Source organism: Microcebus murinus, chromosome 31 (genome assembly GCF_040939455.1).
Source record: "Microcebus murinus isolate Inina chromosome 31, M.murinus_Inina_mat1.0, whole genome shotgun sequence".
Lineage (NCBI taxonomy): Eukaryota > Metazoa > Chordata > Mammalia > Primates > Cheirogaleidae > Microcebus > Microcebus murinus.
The window spans coordinates 4,278,518-4,294,546 of record NC_134134.1 but is presented as its reverse complement, the minus strand read 5'-3'; the positions used below and the strand labels follow the sequence as shown (position 1 = coordinate 4,294,546).

At 35.1% G+C, this 16,029-nt stretch overlaps 1 protein-coding gene across 1 annotated transcript in view; it reads left to right on the top strand.

The window, feature by feature from the left end:
- The window catches only part of LOC109730341 (uncharacterized), a 153,225-nt gene that overhangs the window by 70,934 nt on the left and 66,262 nt on the right, over window positions 1-16,029 (top strand). The window contains 2 exon segments of the mRNA XM_075998880.1: window positions 4,161-4,742; window positions 13,196-13,368. Coding sequence (XP_075854995.1) covers window positions 4,161-4,742; window positions 13,196-13,368 — 755 coding nt within the window.

Here is a 16,029-nt window from a genome sequence, read left to right as displayed (position 1 = left end):
TGAGATATCCCTTACTCCAGTGGAGATGGCTTTTATTAATTAGCCCAAAGTAAGTGTAGGTGTGGATGTAGACAGGTAGGAACTAGTGGGACTGTAGACTGGTACAATCTCTCTGGAAAGTTATATGGAGACACATGGAAGTACTAAATTTAGAACTACCATTTAATCCAGAAATCGTACTGCTTGGTATCTAACCAATGTAAAAACGTCATCCTATAATAAATACATCAGCACTTGAATGTTTATAAGATCCAAATTTACAATTGCAAAGAGGTAGACACAACCTAGGTACTTATAAATACAATCATATAAATATATCTATAAATACATATAAAAGGTGATCTATGTATACCATGCAGTACTACTGAGCCTCAAATTCAGTGGCTAAATAACACCCTTTGTATTATCCTTGATTGTTCTAGAGGCCATTCTTTGAAGTAAACTATCACAAGAATGGAAAAACAAACACCACAAATAGTCACTATCAAATTGTCACTAATGGATCAACACATATGTGAACAAGTGGAAGTAAAATTCAGTGGGTATTGGGCAGTTGGAAGGAGGTGGAGGTGTTGGGAAAATTAACTCCTAATGGGTGTGGCGCATACGATTTGTGGATGGGCACAGTTGTAGCTTTGATCAGTTGGTGCAAAAGCAATATACGTAATCTAAATGATTTACTCTCATAATATTTTGAAATGAAAAAAAAATGTTGTAATCTGTAAGAAAGTTTTGAAAAGATCACTGCGTATCTCTTTAAGATATTAATTTTATATTAATTATTGTAAAATCACAAAAGTAGCAATCTTAATTACCTTTAGTTATTCACATCAGTCATGTTAGCTATATTTACAACATCATGCAATATATGTGTAGAATGTATGTATGAAGTAAAACTAAAATTCAGTACACCTGGGAAAAGTACCCATTTTGTCAATTGCCTAACTGCTGACAAAAAGCATTATGTTTTCTGTTCCTAGGAGCATAACAGCTTAGAAATATCCTATAAATATAATAAAAATACATCTGACTTATTGTGACTGACATTTCATTAAGCATAAAGTCATCAAGGTTTACCTATACTGTGGATGTTATCAGAGAATCTGTTTTATTAAGCTGAGAAATCATCCATTATTTCTACATTTCAAATTGTATTTATCTGTTCATTTGGCAAAGGCAGTTTATGTTGCTTTCATCTACAGACTTTTGTAAACGATGGTGAAATAAATATGCATATGAAGATAACTATTTATTTTACAATATATTCAAGAGTTTGTGTTTCTTTCTCATTCATTGGTCCAGATGTCTGTCTTTCTGCCATTAGATAACTTCATTGACTAATATATCTTTTTTTTTTCTATTTTTATTTCCGCATATCATGGGGGTAGAAATGTTTAGGTTAAGTGTGTTGCCTTCACCCCCGGAGTCAGAGTTTTAAGCGTGTCCATGCCCTGATGGTGCACATCACACTCATTATGTTTGTATATCCCCAACCCCTCCTCCCCCTTCCACCTGCCCGACATGCGATGAATGTTATTCCTATATGTTTACTTAGGTGTTGATCAGTGAAACCAATTTGCTGGTCAGTACATGTGGTGCTTATTTTTCCATTCTTGGGATATTTCACTTAGGATAATGGGGTTCAGCACTATCCAGGATATTACAAGAGGTGCTATACCATTGTTATTTCTTATAGCTGAATAGTACTCCAAAGTATACATTTTTAATGTTTTAAAATGGGTAAGCATGGGACCTATAGCATTGCTTCTCTTTGTGATGACTGCTCACATCTTTGTGGTCTCTTGAGATTTCATATTAGTTTTGGGTTTGCTATTTCTATTTTTGAAAAAATGAAATTGAGAATTTGAAAGGAATTGTATTTAATCAGTAGATCACTTTGGACATCTTCACAACATTAGGTCTTCTTCCCTTGAACAAGAAAGTGTTCAAGAGTGTGTTGTTTATTTTCCTATGCTTTTGAATTTCTCTGTGTTTTTTGTGTCACTTATCTACAGTTTCATTTCATTCTGATCAGAAATTGTGTAAAATTTCAATTTTCAAAAATTGGTTAAGACATGTTTTGTGTCTGAACAGGTAGATTTTGTAGGAAGAATTTTTATGAGCTATCAAGAATATTGTATATTCTGTTATTATTTAGCAGAGTGTTCTCTATATATGTGTGAGGTCTTGTTGCTCTCTAGTGTTTTCAAATCTCCTGTTTTCTTACTAGTAATTTGACTGTCTTTATTAGTATTGAAAGTGGAATACCATGCTATCCTATTATTTTTATGTCCATTTCTTCCTTCAATTGTGTCAATGCTTTTTATATATTTGAGAACATTTATGCGAGAAATAGATAGATATCAGATATATCTATTATATTTAAAGGGTTCACAATGAATGGCCTCTTTTTATATTAAATGTCCTTGTTTATCTCGTGTGGCAGTTTTGACTTAAAGTATATTTTATAAACTATAACATTTTGCGCTTCAAAAGTCATGTGCCTAATATAATTTTGAACTCCACTGTTCTTGTATGCTGAGCATTTTCATGGTATGTCTTGTTATTTCCTGTCACTTTTTGTCTATTGCTTTCACCAGGTATGAAGTCAAGTCTCTTTAGAGAGAATAGAGTTGGACTTTTTAATTTCTTTATTTAACTGTGTCTTCTGAGTAGAAATACTAGTACATAAATATTTGCATAATTGTCTAAAAGGGACGGATTCAAAATAGCCCTAATATTAATTGTTTATTTAACTTCTGTCACTATTTAGTCTTTCTTTCCACTCCTTTTCTCCTCATTCCACCTCACTGATTTTTAGTGATATATTTTGTTTCTGTGGCCACCTTCATTTGTGTATTGCTTTAAACATTTTTCTGGTGTTCACTGTGAGAATTACCTAAAATCTTTTGAAGTTGCAACTTATGTTAAACTCGTGACTACTTAACTTCAATTGTACATAAAAATTCATAATATTTATATCTGCCCTCAACTTCATGATATAGATGTCAGTAATTATGTCTCTTTACATTATGTCAATTAACATGTGGGAATGATCATTTTTACTTTGTCTTTCAAATTTGATAGCATAATTAAATGTTTTTGCACCATCAATATAATACTGCAGAATTTTATTTTTGATATGTGCATATCTTTCCCAGAATGTTATGTAATTGTCTTGGAAGATTGAAACCAGACATTCAAAGGCCATCAAAAACCAGATGTATGGACACATGTGCCATTGGTTTGAGTCTCTTTTGAAAGGGAATCCAGGAAATGGAATTTTACTGCTAAAGTGAGAACTCTGTATCAGTGGGGAGGAAGAGTTTTGCTGGGTAAATATAACAAATGTTCCTTCCCCTTCCATATGGTTCTTGGTGTCATACTCATCTGGGGTGCCATGAAATATTGTCACTTATGACTTCTCAATGAATCATGTTTGCAAATATATTTTGAAGGTCATACATCTATGATGGAAGTAAGACTATGGTATTCTATTGCACTTTCTTGCTAATGTGCTTGTTATAGTTTTGTATATTAAAATTATGAAGTATATTTACCTAAGTATAACTAGTGAGATACTTTGTTATTTTCATTTCTTTCAGAAATCTCTTCCCATTGCACTGAAGACCCAATGCCAGAGCAGGGCATAAAACATTCATTCCAGATATCAATAATAAGACTATACGGAAGCTCTGACCAGGAAAATGTACTTTTAAGAAAAGACTGGGAGTGTGTTGATGAGTGTAAGAGGCAGAAAATAGGTTATGATGGTCTTATCCAATGTTTGTCGGGTAACAATAGGAAAATCTTGAAAGGTTATAAATGTATAAAAATGTTTAGCAAGCCCTCAAATCTAAATAAACCTAAGATAAGACATACTGGAGAGAAAAGTTTCAAACATAATGAATATGGCAAACCTTTTATGCACAGCTCAAAAGTTCTTGGACATAGGAAATTTCACACTATAGACAAACCCAGCAAGTGTGAAGAATGTGGAAAACCCTTTAACTGCTACACAAATCTCGCTATACATAGGAGAATTCACAAAGGAGAGAACCCCTACAAATGTGAAGAATGTAGCAAAGCTTTTACCCATTGCTCAATCCTTACTCAACATAAAAGAATTCATAATGGAGAGAAAACATACAAATGTGAAGAATGTGGCAAAGCCTTTACCCAGAGCACACACCTTACTCAACATAAAAGAATTCATAGTGGAGAGAAACCCTACAAATGCGAAGAATGTGGCAAAGCCTTTATCAAGATTGGAGACCTCAATCGACATAAACGAATTCATACAGGAGACAAACCCTACAAATGTGAAGAATGTGGCAAAGCCTTTACCTGGTGCTCAACCCTAACTCTACATAAAATAATTCATACTGGAGAGAAACCCTACAAATGTGAAGAATGTGGCAAGGCCTTTACCCAGTGCACAAAACTTACACAACATAAAAGAATTCATAGTGGAGAGAAACCCTACAAATGTGAGGAATGTGGCAAAGCCTTTAACAACATTGGACATGTCCATCGACATAAACGAATTCATACAGGAGAGAAACCCTACAAATGTGAAGAATGTGGCAAAGCCTTTACCCAGTGCTCAACCCTTACTCTACACAAAAGAATTCATACTGGAGAGAAACCCTACAAATGTGAAGAATGTGGCAAAGCCTTTAACAAGATTGGACATGTCCATCGACATAAACGAATTCACACAGGAGAGAAACCCTACAAATGTGAGTTATGTAGCAAAGCCTTTACCTGGTGCTCAACCCTTACTCTACACAAAAGAATTCATAGTGGAGAGAAACCCCACAAATGTGAAGAATGTGGCAAAGCCTTTATCCACAGCACACACCTTACTGAACATAAAAGGATTCATAGTGGAGAGAAACCATTCCAGTGTGAAGAATGTGGCAAAGCCTTTATCAAGAATGGAGACCTCAATCGACATAAACGAATTCATAGTGGAGAGAAACCCTACAAATGTGAGGAATGTGGCAAAGCCTTTACCCGGTGCAGAGAACTTACACAACATAAAAGAATTCATAGTGAAGAGAACCCCTACAAATGTGAAGAATGTGGCAAAGCCTTTACCCAGAGCACACACCTTACTGAACATAAAAGAATTCACAGTGGAGAGAAACCCTACAAATGTGAAGAATGTGGCAAAGCCTTTAACAAGATTGGACATGTCAATCGACATAAACGAATTCATACAGGAGAGAAACCCTACAAATGTGAGGAATGTGGCAAAGCCTTTACCCGGTGCTCAACACTTACTCTTCATAAAAGAAATCATAATGGCGAGAAGCCCTACAAATTTAAGGATTGTGGCAAAGCTTCTATCCATTGCTCACACCTTAATCTATATGAAAGAGTTCATAACAGAAAAAAATTGTATAAATGAAAATTGTGACAGTCTTTAATAACTGCTCCAATCTTACTCATCATCAAAGAAATCATACTAGATATAAGTGAGATAAATGCAATGACTTTGGAAGTACTTTCCCAAAATATTAGCTTTAAAATGCACAACAGTACTTATATAAACAATAATAATGTAGAGTGCCAACAATATCTTGAGTTATGACAGAGATTTTATTAGACATGGGAGAACTTTCACTGAAATTAATTCTCCAATATTTTCTGAAACATTGCTCAACATCACAAAAATTTTCATAGATAGAAACCTTACAAATATAATGAATGTGAACAAATATTTATGAAAAAGGTATACCTTAGAGAACAACAAAGAACTGATACTTAAAACTCCTTTACAGATATAATAAATTTCAGAACACATATAATCAATATTAAGTCTAAACAGATATCAGAGGACTCACAGGAAAATGTGCTGAGGCACTAACACATTTAACATTTCTTTAAACCAGGTTGTTGAGTATAGAGAATAACTCTGTTAAAATAGTTAGATAAATTATTTTTATATCAGTTTTAAAAATGAGAGATTTTTTGAAAATTATAATGATGTGTAAAATATACTTTCTCATCAGGGTGATATGCAAATGCAATAAATTATAATTTTTTTGCAACCTTTGACAAGGAAATACTGATGTTATTCAACTTTAAAAACAGTAGATGCTATGCTTCATTTTTAGTGTGTATGTGAATGTCTACGGTTAATGATAGCTACATCACAGTTATTAGAAGTCTTTGTGTATTAAGTACATATCATTCATATACTTTTCCATAGAAAACTAAAATCACTGAAATGTAAGATGTATGAAATGGAGAGGTGCTGTGTGGTAGACTTCTAACAAACAGTATTTCAAGTGATATATGATGTAGGTATACAGATTAATATCCTTCTCATTAAAATCAGAATAAAACAATGACAATATTACAAATAATTTGTTTTACTAATTGTACATTCGAATAATGAAACAGTGAATTTTTAAATATTTTTAGATTACATGTAAACCTAATTTGTTTTATTAAATTAAGAAAGGTTTTTGTTGTGTCAAACGTGTTGTAGATTGAATGAACTGTTAGTTTGTTACCAACATTAACCTATTCCATGTTACTCAAAGTTGGAGGCAATGGATTGTAAAAATGTACTATTGGGTTACACAGTAAAATTAAATCGTTTGTGATCTTTTTTTCAGTGGCTTCAAATTTCTAATTCTTTGAAGAATAATGTTCCCACAAGTTTTATTTTTTATTATTTTTATAATTCATTGTCACTGTAATGCTTATAATAAAGTTTGTCCACTTAATGAAAAGCCATATATTTCTGAACACTGAATGAGTACTTGTTACATTTTATGGTACGTTTTTCTTTAACATGTTTAACATGCCACCCGTCTGGCCAGTTAAACAGAAATAAACACACTTTTTTATTTATACTGAATCAAATACACAAATACATCACGTATAAGATGAACTTTGGTTGCAGTAGATTTATAGAGTAAGTAATTATGTTTGTGTGAATATGGATGTATACTTATTTTGAAAAGAAAAGTAGAAATATTGAGAAAAATAGTTAATTTCATAATTGTTCAGAATACACTAGCAAACTCCACAGACTCTGAGAGCAATTTTTTTTGCTTTATGTTGAATGAATTTGTTTAAAATTCTAAAGTCTCTAATTCAGAACCTGCCCATGCCTATCTTCTGTTCTTACACAGTTATTACTCATGCTAGGCTTAATATATTATTTTATTAATTGAAAGTTTGTATTTATTGTATATATGACCTACTCTGCAATTATAAGAATGATTTTTATAAAATTTAATTGCGGCTCCAGGTAAGAGATTGAAATGTCCAGGGTGAAAAATGTCACTGATTTTCATGTGGAGTGATAAGACCTGCAGAACAAACAACTCTCAGAATTTATCAGTGGGAATTCAGCTTCTTTCATTTCTTAATTATTTCCAGTGGTTTTTTTTTTTTTTTTTTTTTGGTCTCTTTTTATCTTCATTTCCTTCTACAAATGTATCTATGCCATTCTTTTTTCTGCCTGCACTTGGGCTACAATATTCTCACTGTTGTACTCACCTGCTGAGAGTTCACATAATACTTTAAATGTTCTGATGAGAATTGTAGAATTAATTTAATTTGGTGAAAAACATTTAACTATAGAATTTGAGGGAATTTATTGGCTATACATGCAGTATTCTGATTACTTAATTAAGATTAGAGAGATTCAGAATCCTAAGCTTAAAGTAAGAGCCTTAAGAACAAAGACAGATATACAATTCTGAATGCCAGAGGATTAAATCAAGAACTCAGTGTTGTTTGCTTTGTAAAAGCAAACTGTTATTAGATCCTAACATATAATGCCATAAATATGAAAATAATTTCAATAAGTAAAGCATAAATAAGTGTGTGATGCATACAGTAAGTACTATATAAAGAAACATGAGAATCTGGCAATCTCTTAATAGAGAGTTTGGGTAAATAAAGAAGTTTGAATTTAATTTTCTATAAAGTACTTATAGTACAACATATGCATCCATCTAGAATCTACTTATGAGTGTGTATTTTCAGGGTTAGAATATAATAGAATTATTTCTGTGTATTTAAAATATTTGGAATACTATTTATCTGATATTTCAATCTAGAGAATTTATTTTACATGACTTTATCTTCCTTTATTTTCGTGGGTGTAGTACACAGTGCACAGTTCTCATTTTTAGTCATCTAACTTTGACAAACGATTCGGTCATTCTCTCTAGAGGAATCTCATGGATCATAGCTGCTTTTTGATTGAAAATTTCATTAGTGATTTTGGATGCAATCCTGCTTTCTATGTTCACAGTGGCCAGAGGGGAGACAGTGAGCACCACATACATCTTTAGTCTCTTTCATAACATAATCATCAGCACCAGGAAGTCCAGGCATCTTTAGCTTCAAATAAAATTGTTAAAGCCCCTTTCCTCTTCTGTGCTGCATTATTAATCTGTTGGTAAATATCAGAGTTCCTTTGTTTATGAATGACAGGTGGAATGACAAAAACAGCACACTTACTCTGTTGCCCAGGCTAGAGTGCCATGGCATCAGCCTAGCTCACAGCAACCTCAAACTCTTGGGCTCAAGCAATCCTTCTGCCTTAGCTTCCCTAGTAGCTGGGATTACAGCCATATGCCACAATGCCCTGCTGATTTATCTACATATTTTTATTTGGCTGATTAATTTCTTTCTACTTTTAGTCCAGACACAGTCTTGCTCTTGCTCAGGCTGGTTTCAAACTCCTGACCTTGAGTGATCCTCCTGCCTTAGCTTCCCAGAGTGCTAGGATTACAGGTGTGAGCCACTGCACCCGGTCAGCACAAACTCTTTACACCACTAACTCGTTTAAAGAATTGGCTCAAATGGAAAGAATAATTCCTTGGGTTTGGAAATCTCTTGTGCGAACCATTATATCTCCGTGTAAATTTTTAAAGTTCACCACTTAGTGCAGGGATTAGATATGTCAGAAACCCTAGCTAAATGAGTCCACGGACCCACCAGTAAAAATTGATGGCACAAATGATGGGACAGGAAATTTGGTTTGATATTAATGCTTAACTAAAATATGATGATCAAGCTATTTCTCAAATTCAACAGTGCTGTATTAAAGAATGGAAAAAGATAGCTGCTCTTAGACTGTAGCTTCGTATATAAATGTTAAACAAAATGTTAATGAAACTCATGTAGATTTTATTGCTAGATTGTAAGAAACATATGGTGCAAGAAATGGTTAGTCCTCCTAATTTAAGAAATATGGTTTGACATATATTGGCTTTTAATAATGTTAAATCTAAATGCCAGCGGCTTTATGCCCAGCAAAATTAAAGTGCATGGTGCCACCGCTGCCATGGCTGCTGAGCCACCAATGCTGTGGCTGTGCTCAGCCAGGCAGCCCGGCACCAGCTCCCCACCACCGCACCCCAATGACACCTTATGGAGGAAGGGGATCACCTGGCTGCTGAAAAAACTTTTAAGAATTTGCCATTATTTGTCCTGGTCCAACAGGCACATTAATATTAATAATTTGGTCATATTTTTGTTACATGAAAAGGAGTATTAATACATTTAGGTGTAATTGATTCAGCTTATTCAAAAGAAATTTCAGTTATCAAGGAAAATAGCTCCCTATCCCACAATTTCCATCTGAAGATGGGATCCAAAGTGCAGTGAGCACCTACCTTTAAGTTGCAAAATTATCTCCTCCTGTATTAATTTCAGAAGCTTGTTTTTTTATTGGAATTTAACCAATTATCAAAAAAAGAGAGTCTCACTAATTACCCAGTAAGTTTATGGTGCACTGTTTAGGACAAATAGGGCTGTCTAGACTTCTTTCTTCAAAGCTAATTATTATTCATCTAGATAACATTTATGTAAAAGTTAGGATATGCTTAGTTATGTACAGGAACAACTTTATGTGTCCCTTTGCAATCTCTCAGTGTATTGGCACTGTGCACATCACATTGTGATTTGAGTAATAAAAGGGTTTCTTTTAATTCTCTTTTACCTTTGTGGAGTGGTTTTCTTAGTTTGATACTCTTTACTATTAATACTTCCTGAACACTTTCCAGAATTAAAACTGCAACATAAACATAAAATGTGCCCACCACTTCTAAATTAGAAGGGCTTTGAACACTAGATTCCTTCTTGAGCTTCCAGTCTGTAACCAGCAAGTCTGCAGCAGAGAGCTTCACTGTCCCCACATCTGAACACAGTGAGTTCTCTAGACCTCTTTGGTGTCTACTGTCCCTCTGGAGTATAGTTAGACCAGATTCCCGTGAATACACTCCCATAGGATAATAATTAGTAGTTCTATCCTTTCTGTAAATGCATCTCACATCTTTAGAACTTATATGGATTCAGATACCATCGGCCTCAAACACAAATGGGAATAATATTATGCACACTGAATTGGACACATAAACTCCCTTTCTGCCTTCAATTCTTGCCCAAATGCAAGGAAATGGGCAGTGAGCCCTACTGAATTCATGCCTCTCTAGAGACCTAAATCTGCAGCTCTGAACTCTGAATCCAAGGTCTCAGTTTCCTCAGGATGCATTAGAGCAGCTTCCAAAGAGGAATTTCTCTTCCTGTTTTCCTTCCCCCTCTGTAAAAGCGAAGAATACACAAATTTGATCCAAACTAAACCTGGCCTCAACCTGGAATTTGCAAGAAAGGGACACGCTTTGGACTGAGGATGGATCAAAATCTCCGGGGAGAAATATGCTGCAGTGTAAGAGATCAACATGGACTTGTAAGCAGACGTTGAAAAGACCTATTAGGGATAAGTGTAAACAATCTTCCAGATCTTGTGTAGTGTCATATTATAGTTGCATGAGGAGAAAAGAAAGGCTGGCACCACATCTAAATTTTTCTGTAAATTATTGAACACTTATTACTCACCTTTTCTTGTATAATGAGGATTAAATCACACAATGTAAAGGCTTCTTCACAGTGCAACAAACCATACTTCTGAGCACATAGCACATGCTCAGTAGACATTGCATTATGCTGCTCTTCATATGGATATTAAGTATATGTTGTGATGAGTGTTGGGCAAAAGGCAGTATGCATGCTGTGCTTGCTGTCTCTACTGAGTGCTCCCAATAATGGATCTATGTTGAGCAACATCAGCACTAAAAGGGACATGGCTAAGAACCCAATTAATGTGCCCCTTCCACACCAGCAGACCACAATTCTTAGAGTGAGGCCTACAGTACCACATGATTTATATTCACATTGATGTTTCAGACACAAATTTAAGGTAATTACCTTTCAGCTAGGCTTTCAATTAGGATAACCTGGCTAGATTGAAGAAACACCATCACCTGCCTGTTGGGCTGGATGGGAACATCCATGTGGTTTTAATTGTGCCCCAACTAATTCTAATTTGATAACAGGTCAAGCATTAGGATTCCTGCATATATTCATGAGAATTGGGTTTAGCCTTTGTTGTAGAGGAAAGTCACAGGTTCTGCTCTCTTGGGCTTGTTAGAGGCAGATCACTGTGGTCAGATTCCCATTCCTGTAGCAGAAACTCCTGGCACCTGTAGCAGGGGAAGGTAACCAGAATAAAAAACAGAAGAACCTCACATTTCCGTCTCCATGAATGAGCTGATCATAGCTGACTCTTTACTGTGAGCAAGAGTAATTGAGTGTAGCCCTTCTGCATTTTATGTTCCTCCTGCTTGTGAATGTGGTGGAAACAAGGGATGAAATGTGCTCACTGCTTTAAGTGCAGTCTCAACATTTACTTCTAATTGTTCTACAAAATCTCAGCTGAAAAGAAATTTCAGAGTAGAAGAAGAGGAAGAAGAAATGGCTGGTTTTCAGGTAAGTGTGTCCCAGATTAGAGGTTGTGTCCACTGTTTCTCCTAGAAAGTCATGTAGAACTTCAGTTCTTTGAACTTGTAAACCTTTAATTTTTACTTCTGTTGTGTATGCCTAAGAAGTTTGTAAGTACATTTTTTTTTCTTACTTCTTATGATAGTCAAGAAGCTCTGGAAAATCCTTCCTTCCTATATAACAGAGCCTGCTCTACATTCTCGCCCAGAAGCTTCCTAATACAATAACCAAATTTTATAAGAACTGTATGATATGTAATATGAAAATGTGCCCATTGTGACAGGTCAAGATAGAATAGTGTGGATGTCTGAAATTCCTGTTGGGCATTGGATATAGTCTTTGAATTTGAGTGAAGAGGGGAAACATGTACTCTCAAAGATTTATCTGGTTGCTTTATCAGCTATACATAAAATATCATTAGGAGAATTTAGGAAGATGATAGCATTGATTGTGTAGGATAACCAGAAAATTATGGAAAAAAAGGAAAATAGAAGACTTACTCTGTGTGATGCTAAAGTATTTACATACATTATTAAAGATAACAAAACATGGGAAACATCTGTATCTGAAATTTGCATACAACTGATGAATTTTCATGGTTACATATTGTTGGCCACTACTATCCCAGCGGTGATTTTGTATTCTACTCTTTGCAATGATGCCTAACAACAATTTGTCCCACTAAAGTGATATTAATTACATTCACTTGCTTAAGATGCTCTCTGAGAGATTGTTCCCATATAAAGTTAATTGTTTTTTTTCTCTTTATCATTAAGTGTCTCATGGAGATTTACTGAGTGATGTGCATGAAGGATCATATTTAATCTGGAAGCTCCCCTTTCTTCTTGTAGCTTGCTTTGAAAAATGAAGGCTATCATCTGTGTTCTGTTCTGATGAACTGAGATAAATTCTACCTTTTACTGGATGTTGACAACATACTCTCCTTAGGCAAGAAGCATTGATATCAGCAGTTATATCATGTGCCATGCAGAGATTCAGACCCCACCCCAGATCTCCTGAATCAGAATCTGTATTTTAACAAAATCTCTAGTTCTTCATTGTACTCGTAAAAATTAGGTGATACCTTCTAACTCACTATGTTTCTCTATGTGAGAAATATGCACAATTTATCAATGTTTTGTAAACATAACACCCATATATTTATATTACTGTTGTAAGGCTCTTAATTTTGTATTCAGTGATTTATCATCCAAAGCATAATCATATGCACACTTTTTCATACATCTTTTGTGATCCTCATTCCAGCGGATAAGAGAATATGTTCAAGAATATCAATGTGCTAAAAATTATCTTATTGGATAATTGCAGTCACTCATATGTCAGAAACAGTTCTCATAACTCATTTTGCTTGCAGTCAAATTAAGAACTCTCTCTATGACCACTTGGGAAATATGTGTCTTTTTACAGGAGCTGGTGACATTCAGGGATGTGGCTGTAGAATTCTCTCCAGAAGAGTGGGCATGCCTTGACAATGCTCAGCGGAATTTGTATAGGGATGTGATGTTAGAGAACTATGGAAACCTGGTCTCCCTTGGTGAGGATCACTTATGTACAGAATTCCTGTTTCACATTAAGGCTATTATTATTTTATTGATAGTTTCTTAAAGGTTTCTACTTTACATGAATGAATTTTTTTTATTTTTATTTTAGTGTATTATGGGGGTACAAGTGTTAAGGTTACTTATATTGCCCATGCCCCCCTGCCCCCTTGAGTAAGAGCTTCAAGCATGTCCATCCCCCAAACATTGCACATCTTACTCCTTGCGGTTGTATACACCCATCCCCTCCTCCTCCCTCCCACCCTCCTGACATCTGATAAATGTTACTCATATGTGTCCCCTTAGGTGTTGATCCGTTAATACTAATTTGCTGGTGAGTATATGTGGTGCTGGTTTTTCCATTCTTGAGATACTTCACTTAGTAGAATGTGTTCCAGCTGTATCCAGGAATATATGAGAGGTGCTATATCACCATTGTTTCTTAAAGCTGAGTAGTATCCCATGGTATTACATATACCACATTTTATTAATCCACTCATGAATTAATGGGCTCTTGGGTTCTTTCCATAGCTTCACAATTGTAAATTGTGCTGCTATAAACATTGGAGTGCAGATGTCTTTTTCATAAAGTGACTTTTGATCTTATGGGTACATGCCCAGTAGTGGGATTGCTGGATCCAATGGTAGATCTACTTGTATCTCTTTGAGGTATCTCCATATTGCTTTCTACAGAGGCTGAACCAGTTTGCAGTCCCAATAGCAGTGTAGAAATGTTCCTATCTCTCCACATCTGTGCCAATATTTTTTGTTAGGGGACTTTTTACTGGAAGGTCATTCTTACTGGAGATAAGTGATATCTCATTGCAGTATGTTCAACATCTCTGATCATCAGGGAAATGCAAATTATTTTATTCTTTCTGTATTTTTAATTTCTGATCTGTTCTATGTCTATTTTGTATAATATTAGAATCCAAGGTTCAGAATAACATTACAGCATTTCAATTCCTCTACATTCTCAACATATGTATGTATGTATGTATGTGTATATATATTTACTTATTTAAAAGTTCTCAATGTAATCAAAAAGTCCCCAAACAGCAAATGCTGGCATGGATGCAGAGACAGAGGAACACTCCTACACTGCTGGTGGGACTGCAAACTAGTTCAACCTCTGTGGAAAGCAACATGAATGAATTTTATATCCGTGCTTTTAAAGAAAATTTGAAGATTTTGGTGCATAAAATAAAATCATTAGATGTCTCATGTTATCTTGAAACTTTCCCTTTTTTGGGATTTCACACTAGATCAGTGGTTACTCTAAAAATCAGGATATGTAATTGTTGTCTGCACCTTGGAATAGAATTTCCCACTCTTATTTATTGGTGCTAGTGGGAATTCGTGCTTTAGTCACAAATTAGATCAATTTTTTATCATTCTAAAGGGTCTGTGAGAAAGCAATATGTTGCAAAGGAATTTTCTACATTCTTCTCTAATGTTCTCTCTACTAAGGATAGTACTGCATTAGTAATTGGAAAGTCTTCCGCAAGAGTCATGTGAAATTTTTCCAATGAAACAGGTCTTGCTGAGTCAAAGCCAGAGCTGATCACATGCCTGGAGCAAAGTATGGAACCCTGGATTATGAAGAAAGAGGAAGCAACAGCTAAATATCCAGGTAGGTGAGATTCACTGAAGCAGATTAACAGATGTTAGAGAGCCAAAACTCAAGGAGGAAGGCAGATATTAAAAAGTGCGTTTGAATATTCTGCTCTTTTGGAAATGATTTTTAGAAGCCTGTGTCTCACAGAATTATTTATCTCACAGAAGGACATCTTCTGTCCCACCCTCTTAAACTCTCTAAGAACTCTACCCATGCAGTGATCTTCCTTAGAATTCAGTGAGAGCCAAACTTCTTGTCATGGCTTATAAGGGACTACATTATCTATTAGCATTTCTATTGGTTAGGAGTTAAGGGACTGTCTGTGCATATTTTGAAGACCATGACATTAAACCATCATTTGACAGCCTTTCGCTCTCCTGCCCTTTCTGGGGTACAGTAGCTGATCATAGCTCACTGCAACCTCAAATATAGGGGCTCCAGGGATCCTACTACCTCTGTCTTCCAAGTAGCTAGAACTATGGGCATGAGCTACCATGGCCAACCATTTTTTTATTATTATTATTTTCTTGTAAAAATGGAGTCTCCTTATGTTGCTAGGGCTGGTATAAGATCCTGGCCTCAAGTGATCCTTCTTGCTTGGCCTCCAAAAGTGCTGGGATTATAGGTGTGCTCCTCCATGCCCTGCTCCCTGTTTTAAGTTCCTATTGATGCCTCATTTCTGAAATGTATAAAGGGGAACAGTGGAGATATTTGGATTTTTTTCAGTAATACCAGAAACACTAGGGATAGATAGTCATATTTTATGCATCATGATTTCCAATTCTGTTTTCAGAGGCAATTCTACAGAAAGTCAGGCTCATTAATTTTGTACAAATGCATAGCCTCTGCCTAAATGTAAGAAAATCTAATGTTATTTCACTTCTAAGGAATCTTTTTCTAGTATAGAATAAGAGTAAATTTTCAACTTTGTTATACCGAAATACCAAAATTATAATATAGTTTATTTGCCCTGCTCACCTTATAGAAATCCTAATTATACTGTCTCATTCAGTGCTTCACATACATGAATAT